The sequence below is a fragment of the Strigops habroptila genome, chromosome 15 (assembly GCF_004027225.2).
Source record: "Strigops habroptila isolate Jane chromosome 15, bStrHab1.2.pri, whole genome shotgun sequence".
NCBI classification, from domain to species: Eukaryota; Metazoa; Chordata; class Aves; order Psittaciformes; family Psittacidae; genus Strigops; species Strigops habroptila.
In genome coordinates, this window is record NC_044291.2 from 2,560,117 (window position 1) to 2,587,319 (window position 27,203).

The 27,203-nt window shown below is 42.0% G+C and overlaps 1 protein-coding gene and 2 long non-coding RNA genes across 17 annotated transcripts in view; 2 read left to right on the forward strand and 1 right to left on the reverse strand.

Annotated features, from left to right (window-relative positions):
• The first annotated feature begins 663 nt into the window (after positions 1-663).
• Positions 664-14,736, forward strand: LOC115617109. Its single transcript, XR_003994496.1, has 4 exons — positions 664-711; positions 8,807-8,893; positions 13,150-13,258; positions 14,654-14,736. It is a non-coding gene; the product is annotated as an uncharacterized LOC115617109 (long non-coding RNA).
• Positions 3,583-27,203, reverse strand: part of STRBP (spermatid perinuclear RNA binding protein) — a 72,388-nt gene continuing 48,767 nt past the window's right edge. For 7 of the 15 annotated variants that reach the window (XM_030507250.1, XM_030507251.1, XM_030507242.1 and 4 more), the window contains 3 exons: positions 26,752-26,875; positions 25,389-25,433; positions 22,247-22,909 (listed from right to left, as the gene is read on the reverse strand). In XM_030507250.1, coding sequence (XP_030363110.1) covers positions 22,833-22,909; positions 25,389-25,433; positions 26,752-26,875 — 246 coding nt within the window. In that variant the 3' untranslated portion in view covers positions 22,247-22,832. Of the gene's footprint in view, positions 3,832-9,692; positions 19,279-22,246; positions 25,434-26,751; positions 26,876-27,203 lie in introns of those variants that run through there. The other 8 variants (XM_030507240.1, XM_030507237.1, XM_030507238.1 and 5 more) reach the window with 4 other exon arrangements.
• Positions 21,975-27,203, forward strand: part of LOC115617110 — a 47,203-nt gene continuing 41,974 nt past the window's right edge. Inside the window, exon 1 of the long non-coding RNA XR_003994497.1 lies at positions 21,975-22,207. This is a non-coding gene — a long non-coding RNA (uncharacterized LOC115617110). The remainder of the gene's footprint in view (positions 22,208-27,203) is intronic.

Here is a 27,203-nt window from a genome sequence, read left to right on the forward strand (position 1 = left end):
TTTTTTAATGGTGCAGTATTATTCTTTCTGTGTTACCAGTCAAGGACTTTGCATACAACCCCCTTCAAATCCTGCTAGAATTTACTGCTGTGTCCATTATGACTTCGAGGAATGAGGATTTGATTCTGCTGTGTTTTTTGCATGCTAATGAAATGGGACAAGTGTAATCCTGTACTGAAGGCTTTTCCTTAGGTTAATCTGGCCACACAGCTGCAGTCCTGTTACGGGAATGACAAGGAAAAGCCTGGACTGTGGGACGAGCACGATTACCCCTGTTAAGAAACCGTGTTAGTGGGTGTAACACTGAAAGTCAAGTGTTTTCTCACACGATTTAAGTTATTGGTGAACATGACATGAATGGAACTGAGCTGGCTTTGAAGTTTAACATGCGGGTGACTGTCTGTGGTTGATGTATTTGAGGAGGGGCTGTGCGGACCCCAACTCCCTGCAAAGCGATACCCAGCCGGGTGCCGCTCCCCGCCTCAGGGAACCCCGCCAGCGGCCGCCTCACGGCTTCCTCCACCTGAGGGGCGGGGGCGGAGCCCGAGGGTCCCAGAGCGCGCTGATAGGCTGGTGCGCTGATTGATAACAGGAGCAGCCTATGAGAGACAGCGTCTCGTGCGGCTGGCGTTGGGCGTCGCTCGCGACAGCTTCTCTTCGGCGCCATCTTGTGTGCTGGAAGCTTCGTGGAAGACGAGGCACCGCGCTACGGTGAGGGCGCTGCGCCGGGGGGAAGGAGCTGTGAGGTGTCGGTGGCGAGAGGGAAGGCTGCGTGTGGGCACACGGGTGGCGCCGGAGCAGCCTGCCCAGGGCTGCTGAGCCACCCCTGGTTCTGCGTCTGGAGGGGTGCAGAGGGTTTCAGTGTGGTGGTCTCCTCATGGTGACTGTGTGGGATCCCCTCAGCGGGCATCTGCACTGCCGTGTGCTGCTGTCTGGAGAGCGCTAAAGTGTTTAGAAGAAAATGTTAACTGCTGGAGGTTGATAATGAGGAGAACCTCTGCTGAACTTGGTAGTGCGTTGCCTTTGTGGAGAAGATGTACATTTCCTGTCAATTTCTGTGGCATTTAAATAGCCTCTTTTGCCCTTTGGAGACAACAGTGTAGGCCCCTCAGGTTGAGGAAGGTGGCAAGTGCTCCTCCTGTGTAGCGTCAGTACCTGTTATTCTGGGGGGTAATTTTCATGCCAGCTTGTTAGAGATGCAGATAGGTTTGTTCCCTTCTTGCGCCAGCTTTGCTGAAGTGAATTGAGACTTCCTGAGTGGAAAGCTTTGAAATAGTATGTGAGGACTAATAAAGCACTGTGTGCTTGAACAGTTTGACCTATAATGTGATGAGTGACTGCCTTGTACTGTTCCCCCCGTGGAGACCCTGCACAACAAGAGGCCGATCACATCACTGACTGCTGAGCAGGTTAGGGCAGTCTGTGCCTTTCTCTGCCCTGCGATAGGCTCTGCTGAACGTTGGTTGTATTCTGATGCTGGAGGTACAAGAAGCTCCAGTAATGAAACAAAATCTGCTTCCATAAATCTTAGAATCACTGAGGTGTAATGCTTGTGTAGATATGTAAAAGGAAGCTATTTGTGTGCTAATGGAGCTACTGGACATAGGAAAAAAATGACTATAGCTTATGTGTTTACAGGTGTAATGCATACAAATGTATTTATATAGGGTAAAAACTGTTGTGAATAGAACTTCTCAGATTTCTGTTCCTGAAGATAATGAGGAGATGATGAGTTATGTGGCCTCCCCCTGAGAGCGGCAGGAGCAGTTTTCTAACCAATTTTGTGAAATATCTATCTTGTATTTTTGATTGAGTAATTCCATTACAGAGTTTGGCCTAAATTGGCATAGATGGAATTGCTGCAGATGGCACTGTAAAAGTCCTGGATCCTGCAAGATGTCTAAAGAGCAATGTTAAATAGCAGGGTTCTTAACAGAAATCATCTTTGTTGAATGATCTTTTAATGTTAAATTAAGTGTTCTCTATACTTTTAGAGAGCTAAAATTTATTCTAATAAAATTTAGCAATTAGGTAATTCAAGCAATGAATTAATAAAGACAGAATCTGTCAGGATGCCAAATAGCATCCAGCCAGAAATGCAGATTTCAAGATATTTCTCTTTCTACTGTCTTACTACATGTATTATTGAGTCTGCTTGGCATGTCATATTAATTCTACATATGCTAGAGTGGAGGTAAAGAAAGAAAACACTTGCAGGTACATTTCATGCAGGTGCATGTTGTACTTTAATTTGGTATTTTTTGCCTTAGGACACTTGAATGTTTGCTGTGTTTCTGCTTGTCTAGTGATTAACTCTGCAAGGCCTAAGCCTTCAGTTTTGCTAAAAAGCACACTCTGATGAGTGTGTTGTGTTATATTAGGTGCAGATTTACAGTGTTGTAGAACTGATACAACGATCAGACTGCACTAAGAGGTCAGTCCTCTCCCAGATGAACATTCCCACTGGCTTCTGGTGACAAGATCCACCTGGGTGTACCAGTGCTCACGTGAGAGGGGCAGGTCTGCAGCCAGCCTGATGGTCATTTGCTCTGGAGTCAAATCCTTAGTCTGCAACAGTGGGGGCAGAGCAGTAAAGTTTTAATGTACACTTAGGCTCTACTTAGTCCAGTAGGATTAACTGGAGCATCTTAAAACGGTTTTGCAGTAAAGACATCCTGTAGCACTATTCTTACAACTCTTCCTTTTGCTGTAGATAACTCTGGTGCTTTAATGCTGCTTTTCACGTTTTGTAATGAAAAGGTTTTGTGGTAACTGTCATGAGCTTGATCTTCTGTAGGTAGGTGATGTAGAAAAGACGCTGAGTGGGAGTTTTTTGGGGATAAACTATTGCTGATTGAGCTTTTTCTAAGAGAAGGGTGTGCCATAAACTCTGTCCTAAAAAGTACTCTGAACTAGATGTAGGTGACACGTGACACAATGAACTAAATGTGTCTTCCAGATATGCCTCACAGTTTATTTTGTGTTTACGATTTTCCCTTGCTTTGGGATGGAAGAAAGAGGAGCATATACCAGCATTCTGGATTGATGCTGTCTTGGCGCTGCAGCACTGACATCAGAGGTGTTTGCCTTCGGGTGCCAGTTGCCGTGGGCTTGCAGAATAATGGCTTGCACTGGCTTGCCAGCAGAGCACTTGGTAGTATCTTACAATTTTCTTCTTACAAATTGAGCAGTGGTTAGTTCAGACCAGCAATAAAACTGCTAAAACAAGTAGTTACCAGACTAGAACATTCCATATAATTCTCTTACGAGTCTTCTGAAAGTTGTGTTATGTTCTTGAACAAAAAAGATCTGCTAGGAGGAAGTGTAGTAAAATTGAAGCATGTGTAGTAAAATTGAAGCATGCTGGAAGTAAATCTATGGGATGTTTTTATAATATATCTTGAACTTGGTTTAGAGTACTGATAAGTCTTTCTTTGACTTACTCTCTTGCTTTTCTGATACTGGTTGAGATATGAGCTGTGAAGCTATGAAGCAAACTTTATAGCAAAAGTTTATCACATAATAGTGAAAAGTTTCTCAGGATATGAAAACTTTGTGTTACTTAAAATGTTAGGGCAAAAGTGGTGTTTACCAGCTTTATTGACTTGAGTTACAGTTGGAGGCGTGGTGACTCGAAGAAGCAGAAGAACAAGCAAGGTGTGGTTGGTTGCTTGTGATATCACGGTCTCACCTTATGGGCCTTCACTGTGCAGCTTAAATCTATACATCGCTGTCTCTGGAGGGGATGACTGTTCAGAGTACAGGTTGTTTTATAGAAGTGAGCACACTCTTCTAGTTATGATGTTACAGAGGTTCACCATGATCAATAGCCTGTGTGACGAAAGTAATGATTTTTAGGAAGGTTCTGCAGTGCTTCAGATGGAATCACAGCCCCTCTGGACTCTCAGACTCCAGAAGGTGCAGAAGTGATGAGATTTGCAGGCTACCAGATATGAGCAGAAGCCCTCAGGGTGTACAGTTAGAGTGTACCATGAATACATCAAAGCTGTGTGTTTAAACTCCCTGCTGTGAGCATCTGTTAATGCATAGAGGTGCCTGTGTGATCCAGGGTAAAGGGTAGCCTTGGAGCCACAGTCATAAATGAATTTTGGGAGGTGACACTAGAATGGCTCCTGATGAGGTTTTTCTAATCTGTCTGGCCAGTTTATCCCACTGCTGTGCAGATTCCATTCAATTTTTGTGCCTGAGAAAAGGTAGTAAAATACTTGCTGACATGAGACTGCGTGCTGTGCCACTATCAGCTTTCATGATGTGAGCAGAGAGGTTTTATCAGTTCTTTTAAGAATACCACAGAAAACCACTGTGGTTTTGGCACTGTTCTTGGCTGACAAGAAAAGAGGGAAGTGGCTTAATGGCTTCTGTGCCCTGAAGGCTTATGCTAGTTTAAAGAAAGGGTTTTATGGTAATTTAATACTTGTGAATGGATGGGAAAGAGGAGGAGGATGAAGGCTTGTTGCATACAGAGTAGTGTGTATCTGAGCTCTTCACCTACCCAGGGCATGGTGGAACTGCTGCATAGTCCCACTGAGAATCATTTGTGGAACAAGATCTCATCCACTATGGCGGGGAAGGGGTGGCATTTCTAAGAGATGACTGTGTGTCTCCCTAAGGTGTTTTTTGCATGGTAGGGTAGAAAACCCAGCATGCCAGAGGGGCTCTGGAAGCCTGTGCCAGACCTATGAATTATGGATGAGATGTGTGCTGCTAGCACAGACACGAAGAGCAAACTGTGGAGCTCCTGGGTGCCTTCAGTCTCAGCATTACAGTAATTGGCTGTTTTTAGAATCCACGAGCAGCACAAAGCCTGCTCTGATCGCTGAAGGTCAGTTCCAGGTGCTGCTTCTGTGGTTGGGACAGAGTGAGGAGGGCAGTAAAAGTAGCGTAACTGGGAAGTTCTAAATTATGTCCAAGGCTTCATTCATTTGTTATCAGTGAGAATAATTTAACGTACTTGAATTTAGTTTATTCATCATCTTTCACCTGACACTGCTGCATGTTTCTGATCCGAGATGTGCTTGATTGGCCTTACTGGTTTCTTTGGGGGTTTTAATTTAGTTATTTTTGCAAGGGAGGGAGTTGTCTTTTGCATTGGCTGTGTAATTTTTAATTTGTTCCAGTATTAAAATAAGCCAGTTCATCATCCCAGACAACCCTGAATAGTCCATGTGCCTTTTGTACATAGCAAGCAAGGTGAGAAATTAAATAGAGTGTAAAATATCCTGAGATAGCTGCTCGGACATGCAGCACGGTCTTGGAGGACCAGTTCTGTTGTGCTTCTATCGGATGCTGTAAACCAGATGCCTCCCTTAAGGAGCTTTGTGGTTTTTACCCTCTGCTATATGTAGAACAGAGTTTACAGAACAAAGAATTGGACTAATGACAAGGAATCTGTGATACTGCTCTTCCTGTACAGGTCAGCCAGAGCTGTGAGGGACAGACTTTTTTTTTTGTAACCATGGCATCACTGGAACGGTTTATAGCTTCCAACTCAAGTACTAAGCTGTTGTGTCGGAAGGATCTCACCCTTCAGCCAGGCAGAGTGCAAGCAGGGCTCTGCCTGTGCTGTTGCCAGGATGAAATGGAATTGACCGGGATGAGGTCTGGTGGTTGAGGCCTGCAAACTGGCTCTTGGCTTGCTCTGCAAGAGCACCTTTCTTAGACCACATAGAACTGGAGCCCTCAAAGTCAGTTTGGAGCAGTTTCTTGCAATTTGGCTTAATTTTCTGGAGATTTAAGGCTTGAATCTTAACCAGCATAAGGAAAGTTTTTGCAATAACTGTATTAATAGAAGATGGAGAAAGCTCTCCTCACCCTTCCTCCAATCACTGGGATTTGGTCTCATTTTTGTCTTTCAGGTTTATTTATTCACACCTTAAACTAAGGCACCCACAGACCTCTGCAGTTCCCAGGCTGCAGACAGAAGTTGCGCATCTTCAACATGTAACAGCATATTTGTCAAAACCAGGATAACTGACCTGTGCGATGCAAACCCCTGTCCACATGCTTACTGTGTGCTGTATGCAGAAATCTTGTTGCTTCCTCAAGACCCGTAGTGTCAGTAAAGGAGTTCGGGTGGAACTGCTTTGCAGGGCAACCTGATTTGATTTACTGGACTATAGTTTGCCATCTTGCCCTGTTTCAGCCTTCCCTCTTCTACTGTAATCAGAAGTTACTCAGATTTTTTTTTTTTTAAATCTCTCTGACTAAATCCTAACCAGCAGGGCTGAGTCAGAAAATGCCTGCAAGCAGCAGATCCCGTCTTTGGTATCTATTGGCACCTAAGCAGAGGGTGAGAGGGAAGTGTTATTTGTGCTGGGCTATGTGACCCTTTTTTTGAGATCCAAAGGCCTTTCTAGATTTTTGCCCTGTGTTTGTGCCTGGAGCAAAAAGGGCCTTTTTGTATTACTGCAACGAGTACACACAGGCTTTACAAATACATATGCTGAAATATATAGCCCAAAGTGAAGATGAATTGAAGGCCCTGAAAGCGTTAACAGCTCGAGTTTCTTCCAGTTGAGTGTACCAAGGATTGGGGTCACAAAAGGGAAGGAAAATTTACAGCTTAGCAAATAGGAAAGAGAATTATTTCTAGCTGACTTGCTGGAACTCAATCCTGCAGCGAACAACTGAAGTCAGCATTATGTTGTGAGCAGTTAAGAGAGGTGACGCTTCTATTCTTGCAGAAAGAGGGGTGCTGTTCATGAAGAACTTGTGCTAGCTTAGCAGAGGGGACAGTTCTGGTTTATTGAAGGCTTGCCCTGTAAGGAGAGGTAATGCTCAAGTAAGCGTAAAGTGCCAGCAGGGAGTTGTGCAAGAGAGATGGAGATTCCTCTCATGTTGGGGAGACTAGGTGCTTGATGCGGGGACTGCAGGAAAGTGCAGTAGTGTGTGGGACTCACTCTGAGGGTGAGATTTGCATCACCATAGCTGGCATCCAGTGGTCAGTTTTGTAATCTGGCTTCAGATTTGCTCTTTGTGGAACAATGGGAATTGATCCCATGCTGAAGTCTTTAACTAATAGTTGTCGCCCAGTTAGCAGTCCTGTGGCAAGTCGGATGTGGTTTGGTCTGTCATGCATCTAAGTGTTCACAAACCTAAATGCTGACATGAGTGCTTCTGATTTAGTTTTTTTGCAAGAAAGCCTGGAATCATCAACCATCTCTAACTCTTGTGGAAGGTGTCTGTGAGCCTGGGGAACATAGATGTCCTTGTTTGAGATGCTGTTAAGTATCCTACTTTTCTTTTGAAAGTAGACCTCTACTTGCACTCTGCGTTAACTGCTTTTCCTTACCATTTTGCAAGTCTCTTAGAACAGACCAGCATCAAAGTAGACCAGTGTGAGGGAAGGTTTATTTCTTGCTGTACACAGGCCAGAAGTGTGCTTTTGAGTAAGTAGGAGCTTTTGTCCGCCCTCAGTGTCCCAAATGTCTGTTACAAAACCTTGCATTTGGGATCTGTTGTTTATTCATGAGAAAAAGGAACTGATATCTAGATAAATCAGGCTGCTGAAATTAAGAGAAAGTAGGACATGGAATTTCCATTGTTTGGTATTGTGTGTTTATTGTAAAGTGAGACTAGAGCCAGTTCTCTGATTTTTTTGGGCAAGTTTGGAGATGCAGCAGTTCTTTGCATGTGGAAGTGACAGGCTGCTTGTTAGTTTCATGGACATCAGTGAGTAAATTATTTTTTTCCTGCTTCCTCTCTAAACAAATAAACCTTTTCAAGGTAATGTTGATTGCAGCAAGATGAACTGGGCATCCTGCTTCTTAAGCAGATGACTCCTTTTGCATGGATCCCTTCAGTGCTGTGCCAGCAAGAGATGGGGGCTGGGGTGGTCAAGCAGTGTTGGGAAGGGCTTGGAAACGGTGAGCTTTCTGTTGCAGATTCCACTGCCTGCATTCATCTGCAGGTTGATAGTGAGAGATGCTGCAGTACGCTGAGAAAAAGTAGACAGAACTAGGAATTGTTTGGTGGTTTGGAGGGAGTGAGGGGAGAGGTGGTAACAATAGTGAGTACAAGGGGCCACACGTGGCAGCTTCCCTCTTCTCCCAGGCAAGACACTGCATAAGTGCTTGGGCAAGTTTAGGTTAGCTACAGCAGGAAAGGAATAAAACTAAGTAGGAGATGTCAGGCAGTGAAAAGGACATGCCAACCTCCTTTATCAGTCTAGACTTGGTATTGTGTTACTCCTCCCATGCACCACTCCTTTATTCTACCCCTTGTCTCATTCCTGTGAGGCCACAGAATGTCAGCCAGCTCCTGGAGTGGACCCAGCTCATTTCACTAGCTGTCACTGACCAGCAGTTGCCAGGCTATGCTGAAGAGCTGTCAGCCTTCTCAGCACCTCCGAGATGATAATCCTGAGGTAGCTTTCTGAATGACCTCTTAATAAGCTCGCTAACATTAAGCATGTACATAGGTATGATATTAGGCTGATACACAAGGCAAAACTGACCTCTGTTACAGCCAAGCGTTAATGATGTTTTCTTAACTGACTGTATTCAGGCCTTTATGGATCTTACTTGCTAAATATTTGATGAGGCTCTGACTTTTAAATGATGGTTTTGGTATAATGGTCCTTCAATAGCTCTTACTTCACAACTGACTTGTTTGCTGTACAACAGCAGACTCAGCTGGCTGCACACTGTTTTGCTGAGTGCAAAAGTCTCTCATTGTCTTATTCCAGTTATTGTATATGCTAAGCTGTGGGGTTCCATATATCTCATTTTATTAAGAGCAGTCTCAACTTTAGTTAGCTCACAACAGTTTTTAATCCTTCCTCAAGGTTGATCTCCTCTGAATTTGATTAATGACCTCTGCACTTAGACTTGAAATGATGAATTAAAGACCAGAAAAACACTTCAAAGAAGAGGTAAGATCATATGATAAAAATGACTGCTCTGTCTTCCCTTTTAGAGTAAAACTGTGTTCTGTAAGTCCAGGCAGCTGGACATACTTGTATATTCCAGTAAATCTTACCATGAGTTGCAGCCTCAACCAAACAACAACAGCCATGCAATTCCATGGTATCTACAACTCCTGCCCTCACGGCTCCTGACAAGGAAATAGCTCAGATTTGCTTCAGACCTCAGTGGGCAAACTAGGACCACAGGAATTTAATGTTTAGGAGATACAGTGAAATGAGAGGGCAGGAGAGGAGAAAAGTTTGTGAGAGAACCTTGCTCGTTCTTAATATATGTAATTTATGTTTTAAGAAAATAGACATACATTTTTTTCTAACTGGCTATATCCTGGGAAATGCCCAGTTTTCATTCTGAAGTAAAACTTGCCTCCTGGCTGTCTCAGCACAGCCTTCTCTGGGCTTTTCTGTTACTGCTTCTGCTGGATAACCCCCAGGGTTACTTGGGCGCAGCAGCCCTTGCACAGTTTCACTCCTGTATACTCTGTTCACTGCTACCTTTGTGAAGGAATGTGTTCTGCTTGTTACAGCATAAATGTGCTTTAGGTTTTCATTTCAGAGTCACCGCTTTGCTAATACTCATCTCTGATAAAACCGCAGCCTTAGGAAGCCTGTCTCCCCTTTACACTGAGCCTATTACCTGACTAAAGTCAAATGCACTTCTGTGGTTTGGCTTCCCAGGCTTTGAAAAACCTTAAAGCCAGTTTCCTCACTGTAAACAAAAAACCCCAAACCAATCATAAGGCCATAATTCCTGTTTACAGAGAGATGCCTTTATTGTATGCTCTTGGAAGCAAATGGGACATGGTTACGGTTTTATATACAGAGAAATCTGTAGCATTGGGTTACAATCAGTGGCAAATGAACCAAGATTACAGTGCAGATCTAAGTGTTGTGTACAGTTAATAACAGTGGCTGGCATACAAACCACAACACAGAAGCCAAATGAAGCCGAGTGTACAGGGTACAGCATCACGTGAGGAAGCAACTTCATGTACAAAGAGCGTTCCATTTACTTTACATTTGCAGGCTTTTTTGGCTAGTGGGTAGATACAGCTCCATTTAAAACTCAGTGTGCAGTTATTTTTCCTCCCACTCAACTGCTACCAAATTAAGACAATTTGTATGTTCTGATTACATTTTTGATGCTATAAATAGCCACAGTTGTTGCCAAATTACTTTATTTGAAGTTGCTTTATTTATAGTCGGGAATAGTTTAAACATTTTTGTTCTCTACACATTAAAAATCGGGAGAAATCTTAAAATATTTTGAAAGTAGTCTGAAATGAGACCACAGGGATCTGTGGTACTTCATTTGGAAGTTTAATTCTAGGTAACTTCTTTTGAGAGAGAGATTTATTGGGAAGAAAGATGGAATTGTCCACCATATTACTCATTTGTGGAATTTGTTCATAGTATTTAAGATTTAGATAGTTCAAAGGTCGTACTTCTTTTTATTCAATGCCATATCCAATCTTAGTGTAAAAATAAACACTCTGTCCTCTGTGGATAAATACATCCATCTGTTGGCTACAGGTCAGACCCCTATTGGTGAGAGAGATTTAGAAAAATAGACCTTTTCTTTAACGTTTACTACACTGACCCACAAAGGAAAAGTGAAATTCATTCAAGTCTAGAAACAGAAATACAGTACAAGTGATTTATAGAATTGCATTCTTTCCCTCCGCAAACTTGCTGAGCATGAAACACTGCCCCAAAGCACTGCCTCTGTCTTTTCCTTGTCTTGAGAATTAACTGTCATCAGAAAAGTCACATTATACTGCACTGCCACATTGCTTGTCTGCTTCCTAGTGTGCAGACTCAGGAGGGCTCTGCCTCCTGAGGATTCTTTGCTTGAGAATTCTTTAGATGGATGGGTGGTGGTGGTTTGGGTTACAGAGAGGAATGTTTTAGCTCAGATTAGCAGGAACAGTTTTAATTAATTTGACTGATGGTGATTTTTGGTGAGTGGAAGCTCAACCATTTAAAAAAGAAAAATATTTGAGTTGGACCTGGAAAATACCAGCCTTTCCTCAAAATCTCCACTTCCAAGACTGCTTCCCATAGATTTCCTTCTTATTAAGGGGCTGGTACATTTGGCAGTACAGGTTTCATGCTCAACTTTGTCAGTAAGAACTGGACAGGACTTTAAGAGCATACAGCCTGCTGGGACTTTGCTGTAGTGTTTCAGTGCTTTTGGCAGTCCCCCCCCAGCAGCGTTGCTCTCTTAGAAGTGCAGGTGGCCCAGAATGGCTCTGGGAGACCTGGAGGACAGGTGACATTCTCGAGTGGAAGTAGTAGTTAAGCACCAGTTGCTGGCCCCTGCAGAGGCTTGAGAGAACAGAATTGCTTTGTGGAGAGCTTCTCGACCTAAAAAGCTTAGTCATTATGATCAATAAATATTGATTTAGGGTTAGGATGAGAAATAAGACACTGCACTTTGGAACTGGAAGACAGAGTCAACTTCCTCCCTTTTCTGTCCAAAAGGAGACTAGCTTTAAAACGTGTCCTTAAGGACCATTGTGATGTCTGATGTATAACTCACTAAGCACATATGAGTGTACTTGTCCCTTTTTCAGGGAAGAATAAATGTATGACTGGACAAAGCTTCGAGGCTTTTTTCTGTGTTGATTTTTTTGTAACATCTGTTATGTGTTGTGTTGTCCCTGAAGGCAGATTTACCCACTCTTGAATTATGCAGCATTGCCCAGAGAATGGCTCTGTAGTTGAATGTGCTCTCTGCAGTACAGCCTCTTGTTTTCTTCCAGTATATTTCCATGCAATAGATGTTACTAGAAAGCTACACTGGTCTTTATCTTGTTATTTTGAGCAGGGAAGCAGTGATACTAGTTTGAAAACACAGGAAATAATCTGTACAGCAAATCAGAATTTTCATAACTAAGGAAAATATAGTTAGAATCACTAACTTTTCAACAGCTGTACTGCTCTGAATGTTCTTCAGCCCACCATTTTTCTGCTCTGAGCAGTATCACTTTCTGTCTGCTTGTAAACAGTTCTCTGTGAAAATAACGAAAGAATACTCTCTCCCCTACACTGACTACATTTTACTTTGTGAGTTTACAGGATGCCCATACAGAACTACAAGTTCTGTTGGGAGTGCAGCAATACACATATTGCCGTATGCATAGATCATTAAATAGTAACAGTGCCAGTAGTAAAGCAAAACCTGCCAAGATGGTCTGTTCCTCTTAATTTAAGCTTGATTTATATGTGCCTGTTGACTTAAGATGCAGTTCGTGTCCACTGCTGAGATGACACAGTACCCTGAGTAACTTTGTATTGATTACGCTTACACAAGCTTGTGCTTTTCTAAGAATGTGGAAACGAACACAAAGAAAATAAAGAAGTACATCAGGTTGTTCCCATGGAACACTGTTAAAGAACTTATTCATAGCAGCTTCAAAGTATGAAGTTAAAACTTACCTTCTGCTCTACTCCCTTCGAAACAGATGAGTGCTAGAATTAACTCCCCTCTAGCTTAAAAATAGAAGTGGATAGAATGTCAAAATATGCTTTCCTGGAAAGATGAACCTTCTTCGTCATAACTAGTTACATCAGTATTGGTGACCTGAAGTATGTACATTACAACAAGTAGTTGTGGAAGCAGTATCTGCTTTCCCTTGTTGCTGTGCTGTTCTGTGTAAAACCAAGTTGTCTAGAATACTGTGGACATTGTAGAAAAAATAAGTTACTAGTACTCCTTTAGAGGAAATTACTATTATTCCTTTCCCTCCCAAAATTCAGTTGCATGCTACATACACTGCCTGGAGCAGTCTCCCTGCTTTGGACAGGGCTGCATCAGGAAATAGAAGTTGTTCACAGGATTTCTCTTCCTCCTCTGGAAAAGCTTCCATCCTGGACTTGTTTACTGAACAGGAGAAAAAAAATCGCCTGTAGCAACATCACTTGCAGCTCTGAGCCTCCTCTATAGATAGCTCAGGGCTCTTGTCTAATTTCTTATAAACTAGTGAAAAACAATACCATCACCCCCTGTTTTTAGTGTACTGAGGCTGCTGGTTTGCCACAGTAGACAGAAATCTCCTGTTTTTTCCACAGACTCTAATAATGGACTTGGAAAAGGCAGTGCAACTTTCCCTCCAACTTCCTGTCTCTGATGCTCAACTTTTAAGACTGGAGAGGGCATTCTAGCTTAATTTGTTTTCTTTTCTCTCTCTCTCTTGCCTCAGTCCATTCTACCAGCACCAGATGTGTTCACAGGCGTGTGTTCAGGCAGATGCTGCGCTACACCTCGTGAACTGCAAAGCAGCGTAAGGCACCTGGAGCTTCTAGATCCAGGTAAGAGGCAGGAATGAGGCTTAAATCCATGTGCTGTTTTGGAATTAAAAACTAATTGCAACTCTTACTCATTGCAACTCCCTTGTACCAGTGAATGAAAGACAATTGCATTCAATTAATGCCTTTTAGTACTAGTGTAATTTGTTCTAGTAGAGATAAGAGTCCAGAGAGTTTCACAAACATGCACTTCTGGCTTGCTATAAAACATTTTGGTGGTGTTTACTTACACTGCACCTTTAATTATCTTATTGCCACAAACCCTTAAAGTTGGAAATCAGATAAATAGCCTCAATCTGTGGTTCTTGCAACTTGTTTATCAATGGATTATTAATTAAATGTGGCAGAGAACTCTCCCACTGAGAAGGCTTCAGTCTTTGCACAGTTCCTGTAGACTAGGCTTGAGGGGTTCTTTTAAAGCACGCAACTATTAAACTACCTGTGGCACAGTATATACAACCATAGATTGTAGAGAGTTAAGGCACCAAATACAAGATAAAACAACATCCAAAATAAGAAATTTGCTTTAGAACTGCACATCTCCAGACAGCACTTTGGGACATTCAGCTCCTCTTAAACGTGAAGGTAAACATGTGGTCTGAATGGTTCATGGAGCCACAGGAACTGGAGGAAAAAACCACTTTACTGAATTTAAATTGTACAGTATGATGAACTTTTCTCTTACATAACTCACACAGATACTTTTAGTAAGGCATTGCATTGCCTACACAGTGTCAGACAGGCCTAGCAGAAAAAGCACCATCTCCTAGAAGACCCCAGGCTAGAGGAACAGGCAGATGTGCTATAACAGAAGAATGAAACCAGTGAGCTATGTCATAAACCTTAGATAGCAGATGTAACTACAGTGTCCCTTTGCTTGGCTTTAAACAAGTCAATAAAGCATCTTATTTTTCAGTAGATTTATTCAGCAGGAAGCCCAAGAGAGTCTGTGTCCTGAGCATTCTAGCTGAGTTACTGGTTTTTAAAACAGTACAACTGTTCTTAACAGAACTCCTCAGTGAGTCCAGCAGAGAGCTCATTTTCATTCTTTTGATGCCAGAGAGAAGGCTTAGTCAGCTTCACAACTGTGAACAACAATCTGAACTCACCATGTAGCCAAAAGAATCCATTGCAGCAGAGTTCTTGTGCTGTTTCCCAGAGCCACCGGAAATAGTAGCCAGTTTTGTAAGCTGCTTCTGTGACTTGGAACTCATCTGAAGCTGGGACATATTTTTCCCTTGATTAAGTAACGGGCAACTGTCTACAGAGAATTTAGCTAAATGGGAGCAGTTCTAATACCGAGTGATTCTATCTTAGCCTACAAAGCAAAAGAGGCAGAGGGAAACCTGCAGTTATGTCTGAGTAAAGACTGAAATACTGTATTGTTCATTTATACAGTTCTGGAGAGATGTTCAGGAATCCCACATCTAGACTGTGATGATCTACAGGCTCTCAGAAGTGCAGATGCAGAACTACAAGTGAAGCAAGGGACACTCTCTCAGGACATTGCTGGGACTGGATCAGGGATGGTATGTTAGTAAAGCTGCTCACATTTATTGCTATCTCAGAGTTTTAGAAGTGCCAGGAGATTGATGTCCCAGAGTCACCAGCCAGCAAACAGGAGGTTTTATTGTTTTTTCCCCTAGACCCTGTGAAAAATCTTCACGCTACTCTTCATTTTCTATTTCCTAATACTGAAAGGAACTTGTGGTCAGGGAAGTTTTTCTCCATAGTTCAATGAAAGAAAAAAAACCTCAAATAATGTTAGATTTGTGCACTTTTCCCCAATTAAGTTATTTCAGTGGCTAGAGGGTGTAGTCTTTATTGAGTGAGACACACTTTAAATCTTTTTTTCCTACCAGAAGGCAAGTGTTCAGACAGAAAGACTCCTAGTCTCCAGAGGTACCAGAGTAGTTTTCACAGATCTTTGTAAATGAGTAGAAATAGTCCCTTGGCACATGAGTAAGTTGAAGTATTTGTAGGAAAACTTGTTTCTCTGAAGCTTTTGATTAAAGGTTTTTAAGAATCTAGAAACAGTCAGTTATTTACTGGGGTGCTAGAAGGTGATCAGAAAGGCAGGGAAGGAGAACAGCATTCACAGAAGCAGAGGTATTTAGCTGCAGTGGAAGTCACAGCAGCAGGTTTACAGCACATTAAGTGGAAGCCATGACAATTGCTGAATCATCTCATTAGCTCACATTGGCTACATGACAGCAAATTAGACAGATTAGGAACCACCTACCCAGGCACTAAATTGCCTTTGTGAGGGTTGGATTGTGCACTGTGTCCAACAGAATTTGCTTGGGCAACAGAGGCTGCATGTTACACATTCCCTTCATGAGTACAGGCTGGCCTTCCTCCATCCAGCTGGCATAATGCCCAGGAATTGGGTCACCATGTTCCAGCTCCTGAATGTGTGCTTAAGACAGCAAGAGAGAGGGCATGATGGCAGGAAGGATCACATACCATGCTTTCAGCTAGCCAAGCTCCCCAAACCAATCTGGTTGTCTTAAAACCTTGCATAGATAGAACGTGCCTGGAGAAATCTCGTAGGGCAAAGTGAGATTAAAGTCCTATTTTATTAAGTACCTTATTTCTTGAAATTCATGGTTGCATGTCGGGAAAGATGACACTCACCCATCAGGGGGAAACTGCTGCAGTATGGTTAGCAGCACACAGTACTTCAGGGTTCCCATCTGTAAAGACTGCTGTTTAAAACTCGAGTTTTGACCCTGCAGCTGGTGAAATGGAGGTGCCAACTCCTTGCAGAGCTGTGCACTTTTGGAGAGCAGCTGCCAGCTGATGTGTATCCTGTGTATGACAGCACTAGGTGTCTCCTCAAGTCATGTGCTAATTTCTAAACAGTACGTCTATCTAGCTTTCAAAACAAAGGAAAAGACTGCTTCTAGAATATATGACCTCACAGCAGGGTAATACCAATGCTGCTCTCACACCAGTGCTACAACTGTGTAAGAACTCAACTGGGATTAAATTCTCTGGTGGGAAGATGGGCCTGAGAGAACTGCTGTCCAGCTGGGGCACTTCAGACCCTGTCAGACATGGTTCTACACACATTTCCACACATGTGGTCCATGAAACACAAACTGCGAGAAAGGGAAAGCATGTACCTGCCTGATTCTGGGTTTCTATGCAAGCATGGCTAACGGCAAACAAATGCTATTGTAACAGTGGAACAGGCTCTATTTCATCTCCCTGTTGTGTAAACAACCTCACTGTCCTCAGTGTTAACCAAACAGACCACTGAAACTCACAGTTGTTCTTCCAAAGTCAATGGAAATGCCATTCACCTCCAGTACAGGCAACACATTAAACAGGTCAATTCTTCATTGTAAGTATCTGGCTTCTTTTCATCCTTTAAGTGCCAGACACCATCTCCCAAAATACATGCTATCATCTGGTTAGCTAAAACTAGAGTTAAGGTGGGCAGTGTACAGGCACAGACTTTCCCCGCTGTCCTATTTATATATGTACTAATTGAAAGGAACTTTTCCAGAACTCTTTAACGTGAACCAGAAATTCAAACTATAAAATAACATTTCTGCTTCACTGAGAAGGTGCTTCAAAATAGCAGTGACACTAGCAGCTGCACCAAGCATACGGAACCAGGTTTATATATTTGCCTGTTGGGTATATCCAGAGCTTAGTAGCCAGAAACCAGACCTCTAATCTCACAGAAAAGGCACTTCAGACCATGCTCCTGTGAGGAGGCTTCAAAAAGGAAACCTGCAAGTATTATGCAAAATAAAGGAGTTCTAGTTCTGCCTTAGCAAAACAGTGCTTGTTGCAATATTGATCAAGCAGATGTTACCCGAATTACTCATCAGATAATATACTGTTATTGCAGTTAGGTTAAAACCTACTGTCAGAATTTAACTGCTCTCTCTCATGCCAATCTGTTTGGCACTTACGGAGCCTGCGTCCGTGACACTTCAATAGGGGAATCTTTTGCTCAAGTTCCACTGTTAGTGAGACAGGTTCCGAGGAAATCCTGCACCTTAGGAGCTTATCACTGATTCCAAGTGGCTGCAAAACCCGAAAGTTAGTATCTTTTCAGTGAAAAAGAGAAGATACAACAAAGTGAGAATTTGAAAGCAGCAGAGTGGAATGCTTGGGATGGTAAGAGTTAAAAGGATAATGACAGAAAAATACAGAAATTCACAGTCAAAGCAGTTCTGATGGAACCAATACAAATGGATTATGCTGCCAAGTACAAGCCACAAAGAAGCAGATCAAATAAGAGTCAGCAAGACATTTTATTAATCAGTCCTTGAACTGGACAGTGCTTGTCAAACTGACATCAGTTAAGCTAGGAAAGGAATACTCAAGAGAAGTTCATTATAATGCACCTTAATGTTGCCCTGACGCATCTAAACTCCTGTCTGCTGAAGGAGCCGGAGCAGCCTGCTGCTCCACAATCAGGACAGCTTAGGCTGACAGGCTGGAAGAATGGACTGAATTTTAAGTGAGCTTCAGCCCAAGCCCCAGCTTTGCACCTTAAAGATAACAGCAGATGAAAACCTGCCCCACGGAGCAGGAAGGACATTCTGATGGCTCATCAATTGCACCTGCAAATGTAACCAAATGGTGATGTGCTCCCATGGGTGCCAATGCATGGGCCACCTGCAAGGTCAGGTTTCTGCCCACAGCAGCAAAGCTAACCATATTTAACAGCTACTTTTCTGTATCAGCCTATGAATCCTATCCAGACATACCTATCCAGACATACCCTGAGGTATGGATAACCTACGCATGCAGTTATTTAGTGAATCTGATGTTTCAATACTGAAATGAAATACAGTTTATTTTTGCTGTTAAATTTTGATGCAAAACAACAAGCTTTGGGCCTGATAGACTACTACATATTCCGTATCAAGCGTTTTCCTGTTTTGTCAGTGTAAACTGTGATCAGTCAGGTGTTTCTTATGCTTTCATCTCTGAACTGAGACCCTAAAATGCTAATGCAACATCACCAACTCCTTCCCTTTTGCTTTTTTATTAAACCATTTTTATATAAAAAAAAGTTGTTTCCAGCAACTTCAAGTACTGCAGTGGTGCAGCACTGCACTGTGCAACTTTGCATAACACAAGGTTATATAAAGGCAAATTAAAAAACATAGTATTTTAAAACTACTGTAAAACACATATAGTGTGCACCATATAGGTCATAATCCAAACCCATCTTAATCCAAGTAAAATACTTGTTAAAACATTTATTACAGAACTGAACACAGTTATTTATGGATGGCTGTATCCTGATTTCTAGCTTTAGAACCACGGCTCAGCAAATGATTCATGCCGAGTGCAATCACTGCCCGCCTGCCTTCCTCTCCTCCCACTGCGCCCACAGGAGGAAAGCAAACCTGGCTGCTTCATGGATTAATTTGGCCTAATGTCATTTGATCTCTGCAGATTTTAACTGCGATATCATCAAAGTCTTTCATTCTTCACTTGGAGGTTACCTCTAACAGTTTAGGGAATCAATTTCTCTCCTTGTTAGTTAGATAGTATCACACATGCCGCTTCTCATTTTCATTTCACATACCTATAACCAGGGGGCGGATTCAGTGCAGGCCGTGGCTTTGGTACCTACCCAGTGTTTTCCACAGGTATGCAAGGGATGCAGTGCCTGACACAGCAGTATCAATACAGCTTTTTATGCTACACAAGAGAAAAATACTTGAAGGAGAACAGTCTGTTCATAAAAACCATACAATTTCTTAAAAGTGATAAGTAATATTTTCTAACTGAAATGGGAATATTTGAAGTGGCCTTGAAAAAGACAAAGTTGGCATTCAGACCTAGGTATTACCTGTTCAAACATTTAGTTAAACGAGACATAATAAACACGTGCCATATACAAGATTGTCACAGGTATAGGAGATTTTTTTAGGAAAAACACAATAAAAATATTCTTTAAGCTGAAAATAAAATCTCTTACCTTTATATCACGATCTCAGCTTACAGTCACTACATTTCTGCTTATTTTATACAAGTGCATATGGCTATGAAGGTCCGGAGAGAATGAGAATAAAGTGGTATTAACCTGCTGAAAACTGCTTAAAAGTCTTAAGCTGCAACATATAGATGTTCCAATACCATTTAAAAAACATTCACCTTTCAGTTATTGCTGATTCACAATCCCAAAATATCAACATACAAATATTTAAGAGGAAAAAACCTCAGTAAATTTAGAGCAGAAGTTTTCTGAACTGGCTGTTCACCAGATACTATATTTTCCTATCATTTGGTGATTGTTTTAAGAGGCACAAAAGCAATCCATTTGAAAGTCATGTTCAGGCCTACCCTTTTTGTGCCTCATATTAATGATGTGGGGAAGAGAGAGAGAGAATATATCATTTAATTTGATTTTGGAAAAAATATATATTCTGCTTTTTTCTCCTGCCTTTTTGCTACATTTCATGTCTGCTGACATGTGCAATGGTACAAAGCACTACTGCAGAGTGCCCATTGCAAGTCCTTGTAGCAATTTTTATAGGAAACATGCAAATACAGTTGTAGTATTAAAATTCTGAAGTACTTCAGTAGCGAAAGCAAACGCAGGATTCTGCTTCAAGCAGGCACTCGGCAAGGTCTGTTCTTGGTTTGGTGTTTGGTTTTCCCCCACCCGACACACCAGTCTTTCCCTTCTAGTGTAAAAAGATACCCAGCAGTATATACACATCTATTGCTATGTACCCAAAGAAAGGACTGTGGCTTGGAGTAAGTATTGCTTTTCATTAAATGGAACAAAGTTCAAGAAGTGAGAAAAAACACTTTAAAAAAAAGGAAAAAAGCTCAGATTCCGTGTCTGAAGTTGAGAAACCTCAAAACGAGCCACGTTTGTTCTTGCTTTTAAGACATGTGCAAAATGCCATTTCGAGCCACACAACCTGATGGTTCTAGAAGTCAGAGAAGAAATCTTGAGGGCCCAAGTGAATAATAAAAGGTGCGATGCTGAGAGGCTGGCAATAGGGACTGTCAATGAAAAAACCACCTACAGTGGGAGAAGAGCAGAGAAGCAAAAACTCCAAGTTAATTTCCGAGAGACTGGCTGAAGCTGAAGCTCCATTTAAATTTCTCTGCTCTTTCAGCTGCAAGTGGAATTTTCATTGTAAAATGGGCACTTTGAATTCTTTGAAGGTATTGAAACATCTACCACTTCCAAGGTTACCACTTTCTAAACAAAGAACTGACAGCTCATTCATATTTCAGTAAAGCAGAGAAATGTAAAATATGCAGCAAGGGGGCAAGTTTACAATGTGGTTAGTAACTCCCAACAAATGACAAAAAAATAAAGAATGACTTCTATAAATCATCGGAAATGACTGCCATCATGTTGGAAAAGAGCATAGCGCCCTCCTTGTTTCTGAAATCGGAACAAGTCGTTTGGCTGATGAATGTTCATTGTATAGAATTGGTTCAGAGAAGATTTGGTTTGAAATTTAACAAATCTGGGGATTAAAAAAAAAGGAAAAAAGAAACTACAAATAGTTGCCAATTGGGGGAACTCCAAAAGAGGGGTGGGGAAAAAAAAAATGTGTGCAGAGGAAAGATTCCTTTAATGAATATTTGATTAACAAAAATGGGCTCTTATCAGCCATGCTTTTTCTGCTCCGTGATGGCTTCCTTTCATCCATAGGCCAGCAAAGTACATGGTGATTTCTGAGCACTGCTCAATTTGACCGCGTCCCCCAGGCCCTGCTCCGTGTCGGCACTACCCGGGGCTGGTGGCACAACGGCTGCCACCACGTGCCAATAGAGCTATGTTTTTTATTAAAGTACCACCAACACCAAACGAAAGCGAGAGCTCCGGCAGAAGGAAACCCATTTCAGATACAAACCCGTTCCTCAACACAAGTACTTCAGTTAATTCCCAGAAAAGCAGCTTGTTACGCAAGCCGCCCCTTATTAAGGCTTTTCTACTATTTCTTTCCCTCTAACGGGGGGGTGTAGGGGAGGAGGAACTTTACATTGCTTTAAGCACTGCTCTTACACCCTCTTGATATATAAAGCTCCCCCTGCCTCGGCAGCAGCGTCTGTTAGAGACCAGTGTGTGAAGGCATTCCTTAAAGGTGCATGAACTAAAGCAAACCTACGGAAAAGCAACGGGCGAGGCCTGAGAAGTGCAACCAACAACGCTGCTGATGTTGTGGGGTGATACCTTAATAAAGAGCACTCGAATCCCTCGTTAGAGCCCACAGAGTTTATGCACAACTCTGCAATAGGTGGAGAGAGCCCAGAGCTGGGGCCTGTCCTGGAATTCTGGACAGGAACGCACAGTCCTCGGTGGGAAGCGGAGTCTTTCAGTTTGAGCACCAACTCTTAGAAAGTACTGGCCTATGGCTGAAGTGTGTCACTTTTCACAGCAGCACTCAACAAGAACTGGGACAATTAAATAGCAAGTTTTCATGGGGACCTTGTTGCTGCTTTAGATTCTTATAAATGTAAGGGGGAAAAGGAGAAGCCTTTGTTTTAATACAAGATTGACATCTAAAATGCTTTCTGTAGAAATGGTGGATGGAAAATCAAGGGTGGGCAGACAATCGTAAAGTGAAGAAGGCCACAAGAACAAGTGCAATTTGCTTTTTCTTATTTTTTTTTTCTTATTTTTTAAAAAACAGAAAAGAATGGACAAAAAAAGCAGCTTTTGAGCTCTAAAGAACCTGATTGTAACATTATTGTTGTCCTTTCTCTGGGCAATACGGACTGAACTGTGTGTCCCTGGAATTACATACAAGAGTCCTTCTGTGGGAACTTTGTTTAGTGCTTATTTCACAGAATGCGACCTAATGCAGAGACAGTCTGAGCTTAATTCCCTTTGTTTTGCTTGTTTTGCAGTGTGTGCAAGTGAAAAGCCTTCTCGGATAATTAAGACTGTGCCTGAAATCACAGTTACAGTTTGCTGATTGAAAGATTATAAAGGAAACTCAGGTACTGATGCTTAACTATAAAAAATAAGATAAAACAATATTTTAGCCCATATTTTACTAAGTTTATTACACACCATAATATTTACAAAGTTAAATGTTAGCTGAAAAGTTGCTGTTGTGTGGGTTTGGGTTTGGTTTGGTTGTTTTTAATTTTATTGTTATTTTTTAAAGAACTCTGCCCTGCATTTAATAACCCTACCACAAGTACAGTCATTAACTGGATCTGTGTGACTGCATGAGGAAACAGGCAGTACTCTCGTGTTACAACAAAACAGTTTATTTGTGATCAGTGTTTTATATTCTATACATCCTTCACAAATTTAATTTTACATAATCGGATACTTCATTTAAAACGTAAGATTTAAGCTTCTAGTTCTTCCCTATAACAGAAGGCTGGTATAAGTTATTTGAAAATGAGGTAACATTTCACAGAACATTGTTTTTCAAGTTTTAGAGAACTAAATTTGCATTTTGTTAAAATCAAAAAGTAGGAAAAAGATGTTTCTTTACAAATGACTTTGCTCAAGTATGTGTTCAAAGAAAACAGGATAAAAAGGCTTTTTTTCTTCTAACATTCTGTACTGTACTGTGTTGTTCAATCAATGGGAATTAGCTTCTGCCATTTGCTAAAAGAATGAGTAGTGGGGAACAGGATAAGTTGGGAATTTCATAACTGGTAACAGAACCATTCTCTTGGGTAAACCTACAGAGAGAAGAAAGGGAGAGGACTCCAAATAAGTTCAGTGATCCAAGAAAGTCAGATAAGAGCGTACAGTTGTGTTCTCATTAACCTTTTCCAGATCAGTCAGTCAATGTGGTTTTAGGGTGCAGAGTCCCACAGACAGAAACACTTTGACACTGGCACTATTTCAAACAGATGGTTAGCTTAACCTTTGCTTTTGTCCTGGTGTTTGATAATATTAAAGTAAGCAGTACTCTCAAAAGCAGAGCGTGCAGTTGGATTTGAAGCCTGCTTTATAATTGTTACGATAATGAACCTCTACTATCTCCTCCTATGTTCCAAGTTAATATCACAGGCCAGTTACAACTGCAGGTAATCTAGACAGGCACTGCTGTGCGTAAAAGCAAACTCTCAGGGAAACTGTTCAGCAGTTCTGATAAGCATCCAGGTAGGTCAGCCAGAAATCAAGCACCTATAGTAAATGCTGCATCTGCTTCATTATTCTGCATTTCCTCTCCTGTATTGAAGTGGCAAATCTGGAAAGATTAATATCTGCCTGATTTCATGATTATTAGAGAGTTCTTGTGGCCTCGCAAACTTCTGCACAATTAAATGGTGGTTTGGTTTTTTAAATCTTGCCTATTTAAATTCTAGTATTTAACCTATGTATCCATTTAGAAATCACAAAGCAGCAACAGCAGGTATTCCAGAGCACCAGATGATCAAAGTGAATTTTCCCAACATGCAACAGCTTACAAAGGCAGAGAGACATGTTTACCTTACAGCCAAAAAGCATTATCCCAGGACTTTGCATCACAATCATAAGACATTAAAAACAGAAACTCTTTATGTGAAAAATGGGGGCATTCAATTCCACAATGCTTTGAAGTCAGTGATATGTCACATATACACAGCTAAGTGATAAAAATCCAGCTCCCAAAATAGGCATCATGAGAAAAAACACACAACAGAATGAATGAGAAAGGCGGAAAAAGCTACAAGGAGAATTGGTAACAATTGCAGTCATTTCTTCAGCAGGGAAAGGGTTCCTCTTACATCACTTTGTATCGCTGCTTGTAAAAATACACACATGCAGACACACCTTGTCTTAGTCCTAAATCATCCTACTCATTTTAGTAAGCCCTAAACTAAACTTCCTTTCATTTTTCTTTGAGAAAACACATAGCTGTTCCTTGTGTAATGCAACACAAAAGAGAACGCTGAGTGGGGCAGCCCTGCTGTCAGTTGCTGTTCTGTCACAGCACTTGCCAAGCCCATAGGGCAGGAGTTCTACAACTCAACGTCATTTCAGAAGGGAGAATCCCCCACTGTGAGTGCAGCCCCTGGGGCTCTTCTCCCTCCCCTTCCCACTGCAGGGGTGTGCAGTAGGACCCACTGGTCCTAGACAAGCAAAGTGAACATCTTCAGTAAAGCAGCAGCATTCCTCCACTGTTTATAGCTCACACCGCTAAAAGAAAGTCAGGAAATTGACGTTTCAAAGTATTTTTATCTTTTATAATGCTATCAGGGGAGTTGATATTGCCCAAACTATACAAATTTGAGAGAAATAAGTATTCCAAATGCTACAAAAGCCAGAAAATTGATAGCAAATTGCAGGCTCAGTTTCCCATATGAAAAACTGCAGGCCTGGAAACGTCCTGGGCTTCCCCTAGTCCTTGCACAGGAAAGGGCTCGCTCCGTGTGCCAGGACATATCACTGACTCCAAATGGCTTTGCTCCCATTGCCACATAAACCTCATTCAAAGTAACCAAAAGGGCCGGTTAGAAGTGTGCATTGTTAGTCCAGCATAAGAACAGCCAGTGGGGAGGGAGAAGCTGAGTTAAGAAAAACCTTTCCTCATAGCTCTCTGATAGAGTCTGGATGAAGCCAGTGCTTTGCCAGCCTAATACCACTGTGGTTCCTGGTAAAAAGCATTGTCGTGAGTTACCACATCCTAGCTTCCTTGTGACCTGATTGCTGACAGTAAAAACTACACAGAACTCATTCTGCTTGTCCCAAGCAGCAGTGTTTTCGCCTGTAGGGGCATCAGGGGTGGTATATGCACGTAAACTTCATAGAGTTGACGGCATTAAGGGAGCTTTGTCCACAAGCCACTTACACTTGGGGACAAACATTTTGCCAGTGTTACTGTAATGCCATTTAGATAAATACAGGACAGAGATGCTGAAATAGGCCCTTCGGTAGTCTTTGAATGGAGCACAGATTGGCTGTAAAAAGTAGGAGAACTACTTCAATTCAATTTCAGTATGAAAGGGAACAGGCAATTAGAACAAGCAGTCCTTCCACAAATCAGGCAAAGCATAGGCAGAAAAGCTACTCCAACCAAAAAAGAACCACAAGGTTATGGCATAAAAGTGTTGTTGTTGTCATGGTTTAAGAGCTTGAATCTCTTTGACTTTCTCCTTGGACTGCCACATTTGGACTGCCACAACAGATTCTGTATCATTTCTAATGTGTTAATTACTGGGCTATACATACCGTAAGCTGGTGCGGCTGTACTGTACCCATACGGTGCTCCGTAGCCTGCAACACAAACACACAAGGGGTGGGTTTCATGTCCTCCAGTACCTGAAGATGATCAGTGTTTGCACACCAACACACAGGGAGGGACCCCTGCTGGGACATGAAGCAGGACCACAAAAAAAACCAAACACTAAAACATATAAATATTGCTCACAACACTCAGATCCTTCTGCGTTGTGGCTTGAAGAATGAACCTCCTCCCCATGACCTTCTTAAGCCTCAGCATCAGAGTTAAATGCTGTATTGCTTTTTCTTAGCACTGTCTTGCAGCTGAAGCCCTCAAGTCTGCACTGTGAGAGCTGGCATTACCCAAACATCCCCTATTTGCTGATAAAAAAAAATACCCTAAACCACATATGCAGTCAAATGCAGGGAACAGCCATTTTCCTCAGCTTCCATTAGAAAATGCTTGATTCCCAGGGCAGGTACCACAGCACCTCAGGAAAGCTCCTGTGAATTCTGACTGCCATTTCTAACAGTAAGTTTCACAAAGGGCAGCTGAACACTTAGAGGCAAACAGCAGCAGCTTTTTTTCCCCAAAGAGCTGAGCATGACTGGAGTGAGACAGAAAGCAGGAGTGGTGACACAAGTCCTGGTTACTGCATCTCGGTAGTTCATGAAGGTTTTACAGGGTTTTTTTGGTGGGAATGCTTGCGTCCATCAGAGAAAGCAAGAGATTTCTGAGAAAAACAGGGGATAAAGAGAAATAATCTGTGAAGGCCAAGGCCAATAAAAGCTTAACAACTCCAGCGACTGGGAAATTAAACTTCTTTCTGGAGTAATTCCATGCTGGCAAGAAGCATGCCCCTGGCAGGTTAAAGTGTCTCATAAATGACTCTTCAGGCAGGCAGACAGTTCCAAAAACAATGTTAACAGCCATTAAAAATGAATTACTGGGTTTTAATATTTATAATCATATGAACATACAGGAACAATGAAGGCGACGTGCTGTCGACTGTGCCAGGAAGCAAGTCTACTGAACAGCAGGGCTGTGCTATCAGTACATGTGAACTGCCAAAGGGTACAATTAAGCTCATGTTATAATCCAAAAACCTGAGCATGAGGAATGGAAGTTTTAGTTTTTGGAAGCTACTGGATTTGCTTTAACAAAGGAATCTCCAGCATCTCATTCTTAGAAAAATCTTCCAAGTAAACACAATGTCTAGATTCCCTTCACATGTCACCTACAAGCCTCAGACACGTAGAGTCACAAAGAACAACATGCACTTTGGAAAGTAAGGGGAACCACAAAGGGAACATTGCATTAACATTTTCTTGTGTTTATCTTTTTTCATTGGCTGTCAGTGTCATGCCTTACCTGGTGTTATGTAGCCAGTAGCAGCAGCTGCTCCAACAAATGCTCCTCGTGTTAAAGCACCTCGTCCTCTGCCTCGAACAGCCTGGACTGCTGCAGAAACAGCTGTATTGACAACCCCTTTAGTCTGCCCGGAGTAATGAAAAAGAGCAATTCAGAAAGTGAAGGTGTTGCTGGAAATACAAAGGCCACCTGCATTAAATCACCACCTTTAAAAACATCTCTTTAAACATGCTCAGTGCACCAGTCTTGCTAAAGGCAGAATGCAGACCGGAGAAGCACTGTCCTGAGAACCAGACTGACAGGAACCAAGTGAGCAGGTCCCTGCCTGCAGTGCCCAGCCGTGCACACTGAGCCCAGCGCCTTCGCTTCCCTCAGACTGAGTGTTACTTACCTCCAACCTGGTCATGAACAAGAACTGGTGGCTTCTGACCCTTTCTCTGTTCTGCCTCTGC